General features: G+C 37.3%; 1 protein-coding gene across 1 annotated transcript; it reads left to right on the forward strand.

Annotated features, from left to right (window-relative positions):
* The first annotated feature begins 260 nt into the window (after window positions 1-260).
* On the forward strand, window positions 261-4,063 carry LOC107753566 (potassium voltage-gated channel subfamily A member 1-like). Its single transcript, XM_016569736.1, has 2 exons — window positions 261-867; window positions 1,188-4,063. The coding sequence occupies exon 2, from the start codon at window positions 1,397-1,399 to the stop codon at window positions 2,870-2,872; it is 1,476 nt and encodes a 491-aa protein (XP_016425222.1). The 5' UTR covers window positions 261-867; window positions 1,188-1,396; the 3' UTR covers window positions 2,873-4,063.
* Window positions 4,064-13,828: the final 9,765 nt, after the last annotated feature.

The raw sequence follows: 13,828 nt of genomic DNA on the forward strand, positions 1-13,828 counted from the left end.
AGTATTCCACGAAGAAGAGCACTTTAGAGAAGTCGTCTTTTTATTGTGGTTATTGGTTAGTGTGGTCAGTTAAAGTATCTGTGCACATTAGTGCTCGGCGAATCAGATACTGCGCCAGTGTTGGCACATAAATGCTCTCGCGCATTGCGTGGACAAGCACTTGTGGCCACGCTCGGTCTGCATTGCGTCGAACCCCTCCCCCATACTGTCCTACCCCCCTCTCCCGCTCCGCGTTCTCCCATGTGCAATACAGTGCAACAATATGTTGGGCATGATTAAGGAATTATTCCCTCTCCCCCTATTGATCCCACCTTTAAGAAGCCTTTCGCATCCATACCCCCCTGTCAGTGTTTCCAGATAAAACAGACCGCTCGTCATCTTGTCTACTCGTAAGAGGGAAATTTTGCTGATGCAGTAATGTCTGGAAATGGTATGGTTCGCTTTTGCCCCCTTAATGTATCTCCCGCCTGAGCTGAGCTGCAGCATTACAATTTCTTATGCAGTATAAGCCATTTACACCAAGGTGCCGCCGCACGAGCAGGAGTGGAGGGAGGACGTTGCGGTTTCATGTTTTCTTTTAGCCTTTTTTTCCGCGTCTTGTCTTTTAGCACACTTTTATATTGAATGTGAAGATTTGTAATACATCTCAAAGCCATATGTATATATTTTTTTCCATTATAGCATCGCTTGCGAATGTCGTGAATCATTTCCGTTATGGATGTGACATTTATGGACCGCAACCGAACAGTTTGAATGTGAGAAGATGTGAAGAGCCTTTTACAAGCGTATTTTCTCCAACAAAAGGGAATCGAGGGTGCATTACTGACAGGAGACTGCCGGCAGAAGACGCAATCCTGCAGTAGCGAGGTGAGCACTAAAACAGTATGAATAAGCCTGAAGTGAAAGTCATTCTCATGTTTTCCTATCTATTTACTAACTCAAACGTAGCTATAAGCAATTCAATAATATATTGTGAGACTGTATGTATGTGGTGATGGAGTAAAAGTGACCCTGTCCTGTCACGTCTTTTCAATAGAATGAGCATTATAATTTAGAATTGCGCCCTTAAGGCTATGCACTTCTCTGATTTATACATACAATCACAAGTAAATAAATAAGTAGTGTGAACTTGCTGAGCTAGCAAATATCGCCGCTGTTCGATCCATTTTTCTCTGTCTCGGTGACAGAGGCAGCCGTAGTGGATGCAGCGGAACGGAGCGATGGTCGAATCAGTGACAACCACAGTGGGGCCACACTGAGGAAAGATCAAGTTATTCGAGATAGATTTGAGGGTCTGGAATCGGAAAAAAGGAAGGAAAGCGACGCCTTTGGGAGGGCAGTTGGATGTCTACTCAATTAAATTAACTGCTGCGGAGCTCCAACTTTGACCTGCAGGATGACAGTCGTGGCTGGGGACAACATGGACGAGACCTCTGCCGTGCCGGGGCATCCGCAGGACACGTACCCCCCTGACCACGACGATCACGAATGCTGCGAACGGGTGGTCATCAACATAGCAGGGCTGCGCTTCGAGACCCAGCTCAAAACTCTCGCCCAGTTTCCAGAGACTCTATTAGGTAACCCAAAGAAGCGAATGCGGTATTTCGATCCCTTGAGAAATGAGTACTTCTTCGACAGAAATCGCCCGAGCTTCGATGCCATCCTCTACTACTATCAGTCTGGGGGGAGACTGAGAAGGCCTGCAAACGTCCCGTTGGATATGTTCTCAGAAGAAATTAAGTTCTATGAACTTGGGGTCGAGGCGATGGAGAAGTTTCGCGAAGATGAGGGCTTCATTCGCGAGGAAGAGCGGCCCTTACCGGAGCGTGAGTTTCAACGGCAAATCTGGCTTCTGTTCGAGCACCCCGAAAGCTCGGGGGCAGCCAGAGGAATAGCTATTGTGTCCGTTATGGTCATTTTAATTTCCATTGTCATTTTCTGTTTGGAGACTTTACCTGAACTGAAAGGGGAACCTCAGGAGGTGATTATAGGCAACAGCACCTTCTACACCAAACCAAACATCCTGACCGATCCCTTCTTTATCGTAGAGACCCTCTGCATCATCTGGTTCTCATTCGAACTGATAGTGCGCTTCTTTGCGTGCCCAAGCAAAGCGGCCTTCTTTAAGAACATGATGAATACCATAGACATTGTGGCCATCATTCCCTACTTCATCACACTGGGTACAGAGTTAGCAGAGGACGCGGATGGAGAGAAGGAAGTAAAGGGCGAGCAGGCAACATCACTGGCCATCCTCAGGGTGATCCGTCTGGTCAGGGTGTTCAGGATCTTTAAGCTGTCCAGGCATTCCAAAGGCCTTCAGATTTTGGGACAGACCCTCAAAGCCAGTATGCGAGAGCTTGGATTGCTAATTTTCTTCCTCTTCATTGGTGTCATATTGTTCTCCAGTGCTGTGTATTTCGCAGAGGCCGAGGAAAAAGAGTCCTACTTCACCAGCATCCCAGATGCGTTCTGGTGGGCGGTTGTGTCGATGACCACCGTAGGCTACGGGGACATGGTGCCAGTGACTATAGGGGGCAAGATCGTGGGTTCCCTGTGCGCCATTGCCGGTGTGCTGACCATTGCCCTCCCCGTGCCTGTCATCGTGTCCAACTTCAACTATTTCTACCATAGAGAAACCGAAGGAGAGGAGCAGGCCCAACTCCTCAACGTGAGCAACCCGAACATTGCCTCTGATTCCAACTCCAGTCGCCGCAGCTCCTCGACCGTCAGCAAGTCTGAGTACATGGAGATAGACGGAGACATAAACAACAGCATCGACAACTTCAGAGAGGCCAACCTCAGAACTGGCAACTGCACTATCCCTAATCAGAACTGTGTGAACAGAAGTAAGCTGCTAACCGATGTCTAGAGACACAGTAGAAAATTCAGTCACGTACATATGAATGCTTACTTTACCTCCTCTCGAGAGCCCTTGCAATGCGAATATCTCTACAATGCAGACGAAAGAAAAATACTACACCAAAACATATAGAACATAACTGCAGCGAATGAGGCCGATGATTCGGTATATACTTAGTCTAATACATTTCCAAAGAGGATGATTGAGAAAAAAGCCTCCTTGAGCACCTAGCTAACGTCCACAGGCATTGAAGGACTCTCGACGATGGGATTACTAAAACATCACGCATGAACTGCAGACTACATTTCAGCAAGCTGCACACTGCATCCGGGAACGTGCATAAAAGACCAAGTGCAGTGTTCGGTGGACGCCTCGTCCATAGGTGGTCTTCCCAACTGACCAGCAAAGCACCTTATATGAACAAGACTTATCTTCTGCTGGGATGCTACGGAGGCCAAGGTCATCACCTCATGGACATCCGCATTGCTGCTATTTTCCAGCAGATGCTGTAATTTAGATATCACCAAGTGATTAAATGCCATGCCCTTTAGATATAAGACAGCACAATGCCGAAAGAGGAGCCTCATAGTTAGCATGTTTTGATTATCCTCATTTTGATATTGGCATGCGTCGGACATTACCTCATGACGATAGGAAATCCATTCCTGTTTTGCTTTTCTTTTGCGTTCGGTTCCATCAGCTCCCCTCTCCATCGACCTCCTCTCATTTGTCACCATGAAAAGTGCACTAGTGTGTCATGATTTGAGATGCTCATCATTTAGGTGTATTTAAAGACTGAATGTTTAACCTTACGGGAAACAGAATCTTAATGATATCATAGCATGTCAAAAGAACCTGCATTATGGCCTAATCAACTAAGGTACTGTGTATCCTAGTATATTTAATGCATGACATCGGTATAATACAGCTTGTTGCAATTGAGATACCTCATAAGGGTGTCGTTGTTACAATCAGGGAAACTAGGGACGTCGATTCCTTGACATTTTCTGAAATGTGACAAAATATATATGCAAGCCCCAACGCTGGGATGCAAACTTTTCAATCTAAAACGTAGTCAAAGACACAGAAAAAGAACTATCAAGATACTATCAAATGCATATACTCATACTAAGCGCACCTGTTAAAAAAAATAGTATAACTTAAATAGTGCAGTGCATGGGCATTCTCTCTCTCTCGAGGAAAAGAAAAAAAAGATAACTATGGGCAGTTATACTTCACGCTTCCATTTTGCGATCAAATTTAGGATTTACGATATCAAAAATCGCTTAATTTATCTTAGCAGGATGCAAAAGAGATCATGGCAGAATTACTCTTATTAGTTGCTAGTGCCTTTGACCCTCTCAGCAACCGGACAGGTGAAAGTGCCTCTGAGTAACTGGAGTTTTAGGCAGGGCAAGAGAACAATATCTGCTCTAGAACTGTCATAATGTATGTTGAGGCTGGTCATTACAGTGTATACAGAGTGCTTTTCATTTTTGTTGTTGTTCTTTTGAACGTGACACATGGTTGTCAGGCACAAACGCAAACCTGTGTTTCCATATGACAGCTGAGCTTGAATATGAAATTGGACATACGACTTTCACGCGACGGGACCTTTTAGAGTTTTCGATATGCCTTTCGTTGTGGTTTTGATTATGTTGTTGTGCCATAATAAAGAGTCTACCTCAGTGAGGTCGCCGCACAGCTCACTGCAGAGCAGAACACGAGAGTACATAACAGCCTGTGAAGTGTGATGCTACGTCAAAAATAATACACTTAGAGTACCCCAGAATTTGCCTTTTTTCAAGCACTTACAACAAACGCAACAATGCGACCGCCCCTGACCCCTCGGATCTGAAACGCTCCCTTGCTACGCACAATCAACGTTCACTTTGGTTCTGTTTATTCACAGTCCTTTTTTAAAAGAGAGGTCTGGGAAGAGAAAACAGCACAGGCTTTCATATACCACAGGGTACACAACCGTTTACATCGTTAAAAATCTGTCATTTTGAAGAATGCCGTCTAAAAGACATGTCCACTTAATGTTAAAAGTCATGCTTAGCCCATTAAGGCTATATTAAGCCTGCAGGTACTGTAAAGAACAAATTAAAATGCAGACCTAATTGATTTATTGAGTGTACTGATGACTTAAACATTAATGTGAAATCTTGTGTTTATGCTAACGTGGGCCATTCCAGTGCATAGAGCTACATCTTTCATTTCCATTGTCCTTGATAATTAAAAAACACTTTAAAATAGCCGCGATTGAATTAGCCTGTTTGGGGTAATTTCATTTAACTAACACAAGCAAGTCTGCCAGAGCAGCTCGTAAACAAGTTGCCTGACCATGTGATCTTTATCGATCCGTGAGGCGTGATTGTAATCAAAGGCTAACAGCAGTATTTTACCTCGGGCCGTTTCCTATAACACTAACATGGGTTTAGTCACCTCTGCCGCAGCTCTGTGTCAGGAAGAACTATTCAGGGTTTTATCAATCTGCTTTTTGTTTATAATTCATAGCATTGCTTCAGAGAAGAAAAAAATGAGCTTAGCAAGCAAAACAAATACATTTGATCTGGAATTAAAGAATTAACACACGTAAAAATCATACAACTTAATTTAATATGGAACAATTGTTAAATAAGGACGAACTGTTTCTACCGGGCATGCAAGCAGTGATCAAACCCTATGGTGCTATGCATAATCCTATATTTAATAACTACACCATAAATCATAGCAATAGGGATCAAGTGTGTTACAGGACTGTCTAGAATGCTTATTTTAATATTCACCAAGGGCTGTGGCAAACTTTTGATAAGAATAGAGATTTAAACCTACTATAATGCAAGAGAGAAATGATTTCCACCAATGATAGTGTGTTAGTTGACAAAATGTATATTTCATGTACTTTATGTTGAGAGACTGTAACAGAACAAAAATGTCCCCTTAACAAGTGTTGCTTCCTTTCCCTGTTGAAGTTTATTTTGCCTCTGATCTGAGGTGAGGATCAGTTATGGCTTAGAGGTAGGTCTTTTATCAGCTGAGTCTGTAGAGGTGTAAGTCCATAACATAACACATACTTATTTGGTTGTTTTTCTATTTATATATTTGCATCGCAAACTTTATTTCAAGAAAGGATGAAAGATCAAATACACTGTAGTGGAAAAATAAAAAAGAACTGACTGACGTGCCATCATAACGATTACTAAGTAACCCGATATGAACGCTGTCAAAAAATGAGAAAACGTAGTTGTGCTCCCAAGTTGTGGCCTTTTGGAGGATGTTGCAGACATATTTATTTTCTTCACCTGCGTTGCCTCGTCTAGCTATATTACCATGTTGCATCCATGTGGCACTATAGTTAACTGTGCTTTAAAGAACCCATGCCCTTGATAAAACTACAGTAGACTCGCAAACGAGTCCACAAGACAAGCCATTACAGATATATAGGAAGATTATACCTTGTATTATCGATATCATGAAATAAATAAAATAAATGACATTAGCATCGAAAATGTACTGTACATTGTACTTTTTTGTAATAACCTTAACTCCATACCAAACCTAAACTCAACAGCAACCTAGCAATTGCAAAAATCTGCATGGTGTATGGAAGACTGCATGAGCTTAGCCTTTCAAAACTGAGGATCAACTATATTCTGGTTGCATCATTTTTTAAGCCCTTGCTGTCATTTGTTCCTAAAGCCATCTTCATTATTTATACGCCATCGTTGTTCCCTTTTGTTTGGGAAAAATTCTTTAATCCGTCAAACTCCACTGATCAGATATTTGTATTCGGTTTATTTATTCATTTTGGCTTCATTTGAGATTTTGCTGTTTGCTTTCAGGATGCTGAATGATACAAGTCATGGATTATAATGTCATGGAAGTTAATCATTTAATTCCGCCAAAAAAAAGAAAGAAAGCAGGAGACCCAAACTACAAACAAAGACCCAAACAAAGTCCATAGAGTGATTCCGTACTGACCATCTCAGCTACAGGTTTATGTTAGACAGATGATGACTCCATGTTAATGTTTGTTCCATATACATCAGGTCAAACTGTTCATGTTGTTCATGTTTTCTGTCTTCGTTATGCTAAATTGTGTTACTGTGTTTTAATTTTGTCATACATTGACAAAGGCATGGTCTGTGATCTATGCAAGGGTTCTTTTGTTTCTTATGTCAAATATGATTTGATCATACATCCAAATCAATAAATTTTTAAGTATCAGCTGTCGGTGTATGGTACTGATTTTAAAGACTGTGGCTATGGTACATTTTCAAATGGTTTAGGTTTGAATACTCGTGAATACTCTACACTCTCGGTAAAACAGTACAAAACTGTCACTGGGCAAAAAAAACCCTTTTAAAAGATAATAATATGTACTTATAAAGTACTAAATATGTACCAAATGTGACCCTGGAGCACAAAACCAGTCATAAGTAGCACGAGTATATTTGTAGCAATAGCCAACAATACATTGTATGGGTCAAAATTATCGATATTTCTTTTATGCCAAAAGTCATTAGGATATTAAGTAAAGATCATGTTCCATGAAGAAATTTTGTAAATTTATGTTGCATCACAGCCAAATATTGTCCTATCCTTAGAAACCATACATCAATGGAAAGCTTATTTATTCAGCTTTGATGTATAAATCTCAATTTAAAAATAAGATGACCCTTATGACTGGTTTTGTGGTCTAAGGTCACATATGGGGTAAAATACTGCGGTAACACTTTATTTTAAGGTGTCCTTGTTACACATTACATGCACTTACTATTATAATAACAATAAATCATGCATAATTGCATGCAAGTAACCCTAAGCCAAACCCTAATCCTAGCCCTACCATGTACATGTAGTTACTTAATATTACTCAGTACTTAAATGTATAATTACACTGTAACAAGAACACTTTAACATAAAGTGTAACCAATACCGCCCCAGTGACAGCTTTGTACCTTTTTTCTGAACATGTACATTTTTTTGTCCCATTACTTTATTTACAAGCATTAGACAAACAAATCCCTTTTTTTAACTGAGACATGGTACATAAACAATTATCTTACATAAAATAAAGCATGAACAGTAGCTAGTTTAAAACATAAAATGTCTGTATTAACCCATAAAATTGTGATTTTTTAAAAATATCTATTACAATTATATCATAATTTAACAATTTTAACAATCTGTTGAAATTATATTCCATGCTTAGAAGTAAAAACTGTTTAAATTGCATACTTTATTATTTAACTAATTTTAATGAGCTAAACGTAATGTTTATCTGTTCTAAATGTTATGACCAACCCTGTTGTCTGCATTAATGTTACATTAGAAAACTGTGATGTGCAGGAAGTGACATCATTTCAATTCTTTTTACAGCATGACATGAAGACGTGAAGTACATATTTTTATTTTTTGTTCTTTTTTCTAATATTTATATTAGAAATATTTATCAAATGTTTAGCGTTGTAACACAAGCTATTGTATGGAGAAAATAATAAATTTGATGTTATTTCTATAATTATGAAATTACACAAATAAGAGTTTAAGATGTATTAGACATTTCGGCAACAGGGTTGACAATTTTTTCGCCCCACTGAAAACATTTGGTGTACAAACAGTTTTCGGTCAGAAATTGCTAGTAAATTTCATAATTAGTGGCAAACAAACAGCATTTAACACATGAATAAAAAAATTAAGTAGAAGGAATAAAGTAGTATTTCCTTGTAAAACATACAATTTACAACTTTGAAAAATCATTTTTTGCAGTGTCTAATTGTTAAAAAAATGCCCTAATATAGGATTTCAGGCCCCGTTTTGAACACTGTTTGTTGAACGTGACAATCATGTTGGAGGACTCTGAATATCCTGCAGTGCAGAGCTGAACACTGGACACTTTGTCTTTCATTCAAACTTATCAAAAACCTCCTGCAGCAAGGTGACAAAAAAGTGATTTAATTAAGAAGTAACAAGGATGGTCTATGGGGCTTTCAGTGTGGTTATGTGTATTGTAACAAAAAGCCCCGAGTCATCCAGCACACACTGAACAAACATGACAACAAAAGGATGTGAACGGGCAGTTTACATCATCAACAAGATGTCTATCTCCTGCTTTCAATCCACCTACCGTCCGCTTTCCTTTATATACACGCACATCAGGCACATTTGGTTTCCCTTGAGAGCTCAAAACATGATATTGGAGTGCCTTGTGCTTGGAGTACCCTTGCTCTCTCCTCCCCTGCATTGCCCTCTGGAGCTGCAGCAGTCCTCTGCAGGCTGGAGCTGGGGTGGGGTGAGCTGGCGTCGGGCCCAGTGCAGCTCCTCAGGCACAGACACACACAAGCACTGAGCTCTGGGTTCCTGTGTCTCTGTCCTGTCCTGTCCTGTCCTGGTCTGGCCGGCTACATGCGTCCTACTGCTGAGGATGAGAGTCATAAAACAGTTTTATCGTGTGATGTTAAAATCGTTCACATGGATCCTCCAGCTTTGCCGTGATGGAGCTGAAAACTCTGCCTCGCAATTAACAGCAGCTTGCCGTCTGCTGCAGTGATTGGGGATTTCTCAGTCACTAAAACAGACCGCCCTAATGGAGGCCCCGAGTTATGTGTTATCTGGGGTCAGATAAAGTTATTGGCTTGAGTGCAAAGTCAGTGTCCTTGGATCATTTAGAGAATAAATACTTTGGGGCAATTTCCCAGCAGGGCATTCAAAGACAGATTTTTTTTTTATTAGAAAGTATATATATATATATATATATACACACACACACACACACTCCCATTCAAAAGTTTGGGATCAGTAAGATTTTTTAATGTTTTTTAAAGAAGTCATTCTAATATGCTGATTTATTATCAGTGCTGGGAACCGTTGTGCTGCTTAATATTTTTTTGGAACCTGTGATACTTTTTTTTCAGGATTCTTTGATGAATAAAAAGTTAAAAAGAACAGCATTTATTTAATATAGAAATATTTTCTAACAATATACACTACCGTTCAAACATTTGGGGGTCAGTACATTTTTATTCTTTCTTTTTGTTTTGAAAGAAATTAATACTTCTATTCAGCAAGGATGTGTTAAATTTTTTTTTTTTTTTTTAAGTGGTAGCAAGGACTTGTATTGTTAGAAAAGATTTATATTTTGAATAAATGTGGTTCTTTTTAACATTTTATTCATCAAAGAATCCTGAAAAACGAATCACAGGTTCCAAAAAAAATATTAAGCAGCACAACTTGACAACGTAGATAATTCTAATAATAAATCAGCATTTTAGACTGATTTCTGAAGGATCATGTGACACTTAAGACTGGAGTAATGGCTGATGAAAATTCAGCTTTGCATTACAGGAATAAATTATATTTCTAAGTATATTAAAATAGAAATTATTAATTTATACTATAATAACATTTCGCAATATTACTGTTTTGTATCTGTCTATCTATATATTAATTACACACACACACACACACATACTTTTCTGTATCATATATTTGTGTAACTATATAAGTAAATTTTATTTATATGTACTCATTTTTAGTTATATATACTTATAAATAAATATGTACTTATATATATACTTATATATATTTATATTTACTTATTCTATATGCGTATATATGTATTATATATACTTATATATGTTATTTGTATATATAAATACTTTCTAATACATATATATATATATATATATATATATATCATAGATAAAATCTATTTTTTTCTCTAAATGACAAAACACAATTATATTATATTATACACACACACACACACTGCCATTCAAAAGTTTGGGATCAGTAAGATTTTTTAATGTTTTTTAAAGAAGTTTCTTATGCTCATCAAGGCTGCATTTATTTGATCAAAAATACAGAAAAAAATTTTATATTGTGAAATATTATTACGATATAAAATAACATATTTCTATTTTAATACATTCTATTAAAATCTAATTGATTCCTGTGATTAAAGCTGAATTTTCTGCATCATTACTCCAGTCTTCAGTGTCACGTGATCCTTTAGAAGTCATTCTAATATGCTGATTTATTATCAGTGCTGGGAACCGTTGTGCTGCTTAATATTTTTTTGGAACCTGTGATACTTTTTTTTCAGGATTCTTTGATGAATAAAAAGTTAAAAAGAACAGCATTTATTTAATATAGAAATATTTTCTAACAATATACACTACCGTTCAAACATTTGGGGGTCAGTACATTTTTATTCTTTCTTTTTGTTTTGAAAGAAATTAATACTTCTATTCAGCAAGGATGTGTTAAATTTTTTTTTTTTTTTTTAAGTGGTAGCAAGGACTTGTATTGTTAGAAAAGATTTATATTTTGAATAAATGTGGTTCTTTTTAACATTTTATTCATCAAAGAATCCTGAAAAACGAATCACAGGTTCCAAAAAAAATATTAAGCAGCACAACTTGACAACGTAGATAATTCTAATAATAAATCAGCATTTTAGACTGATTTCTGAAGGATCATGTGACACTTAAGACTGGAGTAATGGCTGATGAAAATTCAGCTTTGCCATCACAAGAATAAATTACATATGTTATTTGTATATATAAATACTTTCTAATACATATATATATATATATATATATATATCATAGATAAAATCTATTTTTTTCTCTAAATGACAAAACACAATTATATTATATTATATTATATGAATCAAGATAAAGCTTATGGATTTATTGTCAGGTTTTCCTGCCAATATTGGGTAGAAATGTTCAATTGCTTTTTGTGTCCATGACAACACCCTGAGAACTATTCACTGGAGTAAAAAGTGTGACAACTAGTCCCAGTCGCCTCTATACCAAAGACTAAATAAATATATTTCGCATTTGCTTCTGAATTAATTCTGAAGGGAACACACACACACACACACAGATGTAAATACTCATAAATCAGATGGAAAGTCGGGGCTAATAAGACTTTGCATTTCCCTTAGTCAGGCCTCTGGCACGTTCAGTGCTGCTAGTCACTCCCTTAAAGACAGAAACTCACTCAGTGCAGCTCAATACAGATGAATCATGCATATCCCACTGTAATCAAGCAGGACTTTTCCTCTATCTGATTACAGTATTAATATTTTGACAAATGCAAGTCTTTCAGATCTGTTTGGTGAAGCTTTGAATGATCGGCGACCATCTGAAGCACATCACGCTGCATCAGTCAGAGCCGCAGATGGTATTGTTGTTCCTGCATGTGTCATGTGTTCTGATTACCTGATAAAGCGATTTTCCCTTCTCCCTCTCACTCTGAAATCAGATGGTGGCATCGGACTGCGTAATGCAGATATTAATGCATGCATCAATCTATACATCCACCCATCCGTTCATTCAGTCTGTGCCTTCGCTTTGGCTCATGCACTTTATGGTTTCTTCCTCTTCGCATTATCTCTGTAATGCTGCCGTCAGCCGTGTTTAATAATTAAAGACATGTCCATCAATTCGTCCATCTTATGTAAACTATGCACAGTGCTTTTTGTCAAACCAAGGCCAGTAAAAGTTGATGCGCTGTAAGGAAAGGTACAGTAATAGCTCTGAACATATGTGCGTGTCATAGTTTTTAGGGAATTGAAATTGAAAAGATAAGGGGGAAAAGTCCTGCAGTGTGTGTGTTTTTTTTTTTTGTCAATTTGCATGTTTTTATGCTGTCCATATGCATATGCGCTACTTGTATCAGCACATGCATGTACATTAAGTGCTTATACAGTGCATGTGATGCTTCTGTCGGTCTATCAGTCAGTACATCTAGCCTTTTAATGAGTTGCAGTGGCTGAGCATTGGTTGACCTCACTGTTCCCAGAATACAGATCTCTCCTTACAGCTGTGTCAGCCTGCGGCACTGAGGATGAGAGAAGACTTTGAGTCATCATCCATCACCATATATGCACAATATACAGCTCACGCTGTCATTTAAGTTCCATCAGACTCGTTGCAGAGGATCGTTTGTTTGCTGGTAATGTGATAGTGTCAGTGCACAGAGGAGCTCTGCTGTCCTGCATTCATTGTTATATGTCTGCTGGAGATACATGCATGTGTTCATACTATTTTACCTTTTTGGAGAGCAAAGTATTGTGCAGTTTCTGTTGTGATGTTTCTATAGTAATGCAATTTGTGTATTTTTTTTATTGGCAAAAACATATTCAAGTACTTGTTCATAAGTGCAACTCTCTAAAAGAGGATAAAGCATCACAACTCTTTAACCCATATTGTTTTAAATATATAAATATAATTTACATTAAAAATAGTGTGGATAATTACAATATAATCAACCAATTATCAATTTAGCCTCATATTGTTGTCTGCATATCCAAAAAACTATTTTCTCTATTACAAAAATATCAATAACACATGACAAAAAGGTTCCATTTGTTAACTACATTAGTTAACATGAACTGACAATGAATTCTTTTTAAAAGCATTTATTAATATGAATGTAAATTTCAACATTTGCTAATACATTATTCAAATCAAAAGTTGTATCTGTTAATATTATTTCATGGACCTTAACTGAGAATAACTAACAGTGAAGATTGTATTAATGTTAACAAAGATTTAAAACCTTATCATTAACAGTTAGGACCTTATTGGGAAGTGTTACCAAAATATCATGATATAAAATAAATGTTTGCATAGTAGCATGCAATTATCATTATTATTATAATTATTAATTTATGTATTTACATGCAAAGTCTTAAAGTACTTAAACCCCTTTCAGCAATTTATTATTATTATTATTATTATTATTATTATAGTTATTATTATTTACTTTTATTATTTTTTAAATGCAAAGTGTTGAATCCTGATAATTGCCGTTTGCAGCTATATTTCTTCTTCTTATTATTAATATTGTTGTTGTTATCATTTACTTGTATTTTTTTTTACATGAAAGGTCTTAAGCCTCTTGAACCCTTTATATGTATATATATATATATATATATATTTT

Source organism: Sinocyclocheilus rhinocerous, unplaced genomic scaffold (assembly GCF_001515625.1).
Source record: "Sinocyclocheilus rhinocerous isolate Xijiao unplaced genomic scaffold, SAMN03320098_v1.1 scaffold200, whole genome shotgun sequence".
In the NCBI taxonomy this organism is placed as follows: Eukaryota; Metazoa; Chordata; class Actinopteri; order Cypriniformes; family Cyprinidae; genus Sinocyclocheilus; species Sinocyclocheilus rhinocerous.

Excerpts from the sequence above, each read along its gene's own strand:
- LOC107753566 (XM_016569736.1), top strand. The coding sequence starts at position 1,397 with ATGACAGTCGTGGCTGGGGACAACATGGACGAGACCTCTGCCGTGCCG.